This window comes from Frankliniella occidentalis, unplaced genomic scaffold (genome assembly GCF_000697945.3).
Source record: "Frankliniella occidentalis isolate FOCC.00 unplaced genomic scaffold, Focc_3.1 Scaffold245, whole genome shotgun sequence".
Taxonomy (NCBI): Eukaryota; Metazoa; Arthropoda; class Insecta; order Thysanoptera; family Thripidae; genus Frankliniella; species Frankliniella occidentalis.
The window spans coordinates 311240-314802 of record NW_026267371.1 but is presented as its reverse complement, the minus strand read 5'-3'; the positions used below and the strand labels follow the sequence as shown (position 1 = coordinate 314802).

Genomic DNA, 3563 nt, shown 5'->3' with positions numbered 1-3563 from the left:
CTGGGGCTCCCGACCGTATAGTGGAGAGGCGCGCGAGGTTCAAAAGATTGGAAAACTTGGTCTCTAAGTTATGCCACTACTTTCACCTTCATTACTAATTGTGAGATGGAAAACAGTGACGTCACTTTTAAACTTCATAGGCCGAGGCTCATGGTAGAATGTACGCCCACGCCCAAGGGCCAAATCCGCGGTAAGATTAACACAATTCTAATTTTCTAAGACAAAACCGACCTCAAATAATTTTATTTTTGTATCCTTATATTCAGGAACGACTGAAGAATTATGGAAGACTTTTACTTTTTAACATAAATTATCCGGTGATTTGTCGTTGGACCCTGAACTTTCAAAACGCGTTTACTCGGAACGCGCCGGTTATGAGATCGAACTCTGTTGAACGGTCGCGGCGAGATCGGGCTTTGTTGAACGGTCGCTGCGAGATCGGACTTTGTTGAACTGTCGCGGCGAGATCAGACTTTGTTGAACTGTCGCGGCGAGATCAGACTTTGTTGAACTGTCGCGGCGAGATCGTACTTTGTTCTTAGGACCCATCGTGTTGCACCTATGGAAAGTTTAAGCTTCCCGAAAGCAGTGTCTTCAGAAGGCCAGACCAAGTCGTATTTGATCTCTTAGTTGGAAATACTGAGCAAGCGAAAAAGTTTCAACAAGAGATATTAAAATATAATAAATTATTTGCAACGTGTTTTCTCTCGGGAGGTATTTTGAGTTTGGGAGCTCGAAACTATGGTTTGTGGGCCCTTAAAGTGAATGGCGAGGTTAAGTGGCACAACCATTCATATCGGGATCCAGGTGATGAAAGTAGGCCACCAAACCATGGACAAGTGTTTTTTTTTTGGGATTATTCAAATGATAATGAAGAAGAAATCATAAGACCACGACGACAAGGCTTGCGTTACAATGAATAATTATCCAATGAATTACTAACGTTATTAGAGAGGTATCTTCGTGAGAATAATACTTACGTCCAGGCCTACCGTACCACTAAAGAAATAGAAGCGCAAGAGGAAGAACTGGCGAGAATTGAAGGTAGGGAAGTACCTGACGTCGACTTGGTGATCAATCCAAAAGAACCTGGGACGCGTGTGACCAGAGTTGGGGCTTCTGATTATTTGGAGAGATTGCGCCGAGGAGGTCAGTACAACATTACTCCAGTGGCTGATGGGGTTGGTGCCGTTTTTAGTGGAAGGTTACCACCTATGACGTATGATGCCATGTATTTTCCGAGAGAGCAGAGGGAAGATGAGCGTGCTCTAGGTGCCCCAAACCCTAGCATGAGAACTCTCGACATTATGATGTTTCCACTTCTGCATATGCACGGCGAAACAGCTCACCTGGAATATTCTGGAGTTAGGCGAGATGATAGGTTTCCATCGCTCGCTGAGTATTATCGATACCGATTAGGTATTCGGGATGATGAGTTTTCACTTCTGCATAAGTTAAAAAAACTGTTTGCGTTCTATTTTTTGAATGCTGGGTTAAGGGTTCTTTACGATTGGTTATCGTATAGAGCTTCTCATTAGCAAACATTAAAGTCTGAAAGTTACAAAACTCTGCAAAGATTTGTAACTCAAGAAGCTCATCGACAAAATAGAAGAATTGGGAAAATTGTTATACTCAGCCACGTACTTGTCCTTTTGCTCCTGACTCTCGCAATCAGCAGGCCAGCCACTTGCCTGGATTTTGAGAGCCATGAAGCAGCGGACATACGCTGACAGAACTCCATCCGTCTGTGTCTTGGGGTCATACTGCATTGTCCCGGGGTACTGGAGGACTTCGTGTACCCTCTGCAGCATGTACCCTTTCTTTAGAGCGAGGTGGAGCTCAGGGGCGCACCAAGTGCCCAGGATCTCACGCTCATGGGGCTCATGGCGGCAGACTTCGCTGCTCTCCGTCTCAGCACAAGTGCGGCACAAAGGGAAGAGCAGCTTGCCATTGCACTTCATCCACAGCACGGGGAGGTACAAGTCCCGTGGTGGAAGCACAGTGCACTTAATCATGCCATTCCACTGCTCTATGGGTGGGGGGTTACAGGGTGTCCCCTCCACAAAGATTTCGGGGTTGCCTACGGGGTACTCGGCGCGGAGGTTCGCGTTCGGGTACTCCGAGACCACATCCTCGAACCTGATTGTCTCCCCATTTTCCCAATCTGCCTTGTGGTGCAAGCGCATAGCACTGGTGCGCCCGCCGGCCAATCCATCCGTTAGGTTGAGGGGAGGGACCCTGGTGGTGGGGTGGAGTCTGTAGTACTCCTTCATCTCAGGGTTTGAAGTGAGTTGAGTCTGAAACTCACACTCCCACATCTCGATAACAGTGTACCCCTCTCTGCGGAAGAGTTCTGGGATCTCTCTAGTCTTGGTGTACTTGTTCTCATCTGAATCTTCTGTTGCAGGGAAGTGCTCAGGACACTGGTGCCAGTAGCACCCGTGGAACTGATAGATACGCCGCTCTACCCCTCCAGCTGGAAGAGGCAGCTCGACGTACCCGTCCACTGGCCTTCCCGACACTCTCACCTCCCGGTCAGTATAAATGGTCTTAATTTTCTTTCCTAGGCGGTGGGCCTCGTAGTCCAACCATTTGAGTGCCATGTGACTTTGTTTGCCACGCCCATGGTAGCCCCCAGCTGGAACTATACCAATTGTGTCTTTTTTCAGGAAGTTCCTGCGGAACTCAGCCATACAGGCGGAGCTGATCGTCATGCAGTTAAACATCGGGTCGAAACCCGCCACCTCCTGAAACTGCTTCCTAAACGCCTGACAAGCCTGCCGGAGTATGGTCACGTCCGAAATGCAATAGTCGAAAAGTTCACGTCTGAAATTAAAAACGTAATTCTTTTCAACTTGATCGTCGTGCCATTTATTGAACTCCCTTGCCGCTGGCGCCTTCATTGTGGAGACACAATAGTAGGCCTTGTCCAACATGGGCCCCTCGTATTTGTAGAACTCAGGCTTGTTAACCAGAAAAGGCATGTAGCCTTTTTTGAGTTCTGTCAACCCAAAGGCTTTAGGCATTGCACTGAGTGGCATTGGCATAAACATAAGGGAATCAATGAATTTCCAGTTGCCCACCTTCATGCTTATGATTTTGCCACCCTGGAGCACAGGTTCTACCCCTATTTTCTTGGCGAGGAGTTCCTGGAGAAGGATGGGGCCGTCAAACGAGCGGCAGTTGTGTGCGACCAGCAGGAGCGCATGTTTGGCAGGGAATGACCTCAGGTAGTCAATAAATTGCCCCATGACACTCAGATCGGGGTTGTCCAAGTTGTGGAACACTTGCTGGCGAGTCTTACACACAGCACAGAAATAATCGTTCTGCTCTATGTGTGAGCACTCGTCGCACACCGCCTGTGAAACCAACAGGTTGGGTACGTGCTCGTTAGTGTTGGTGAGCCCGGGCACCGCCTTCTCCTGAACGGTCTCACTGTCCCAGAAGATAGAAATATATTTCCATCCCCTCTTCCTTTCTTTTTCACCCCACGGCTGAATGTAGCACAGGTGCCCCTCCTTCACGTTTTCTTTGCAATACTTGCAATAAACCCAATTGCAAAG

At 48.2% G+C, this 3563-nt stretch overlaps 1 protein-coding gene across 1 annotated transcript; it reads right to left on the bottom strand.

Annotated features, from left to right (window-relative positions):
• Positions 1-1544: 1544 nt before the first annotated feature.
• LOC113214635 (uncharacterized) lies at positions 1545-3251 on the bottom strand. The gene has a single exon (XM_026434077.2). The coding sequence runs from the start codon at positions 3249-3251 to the stop codon at positions 1545-1547; it is 1707 nt and encodes a 568-aa protein (XP_026289862.2).
• Between the last annotated feature and the right edge of the window lie 312 nt (positions 3252-3563).

Coding starts and splice junctions, on each gene's coding strand:
- LOC113214635 (XM_026434077.2), bottom strand. CDS start 3,251: ATGGGGCAATTTATTGACTACCTGAGGTCATTCCCTGCCAAACATGCG.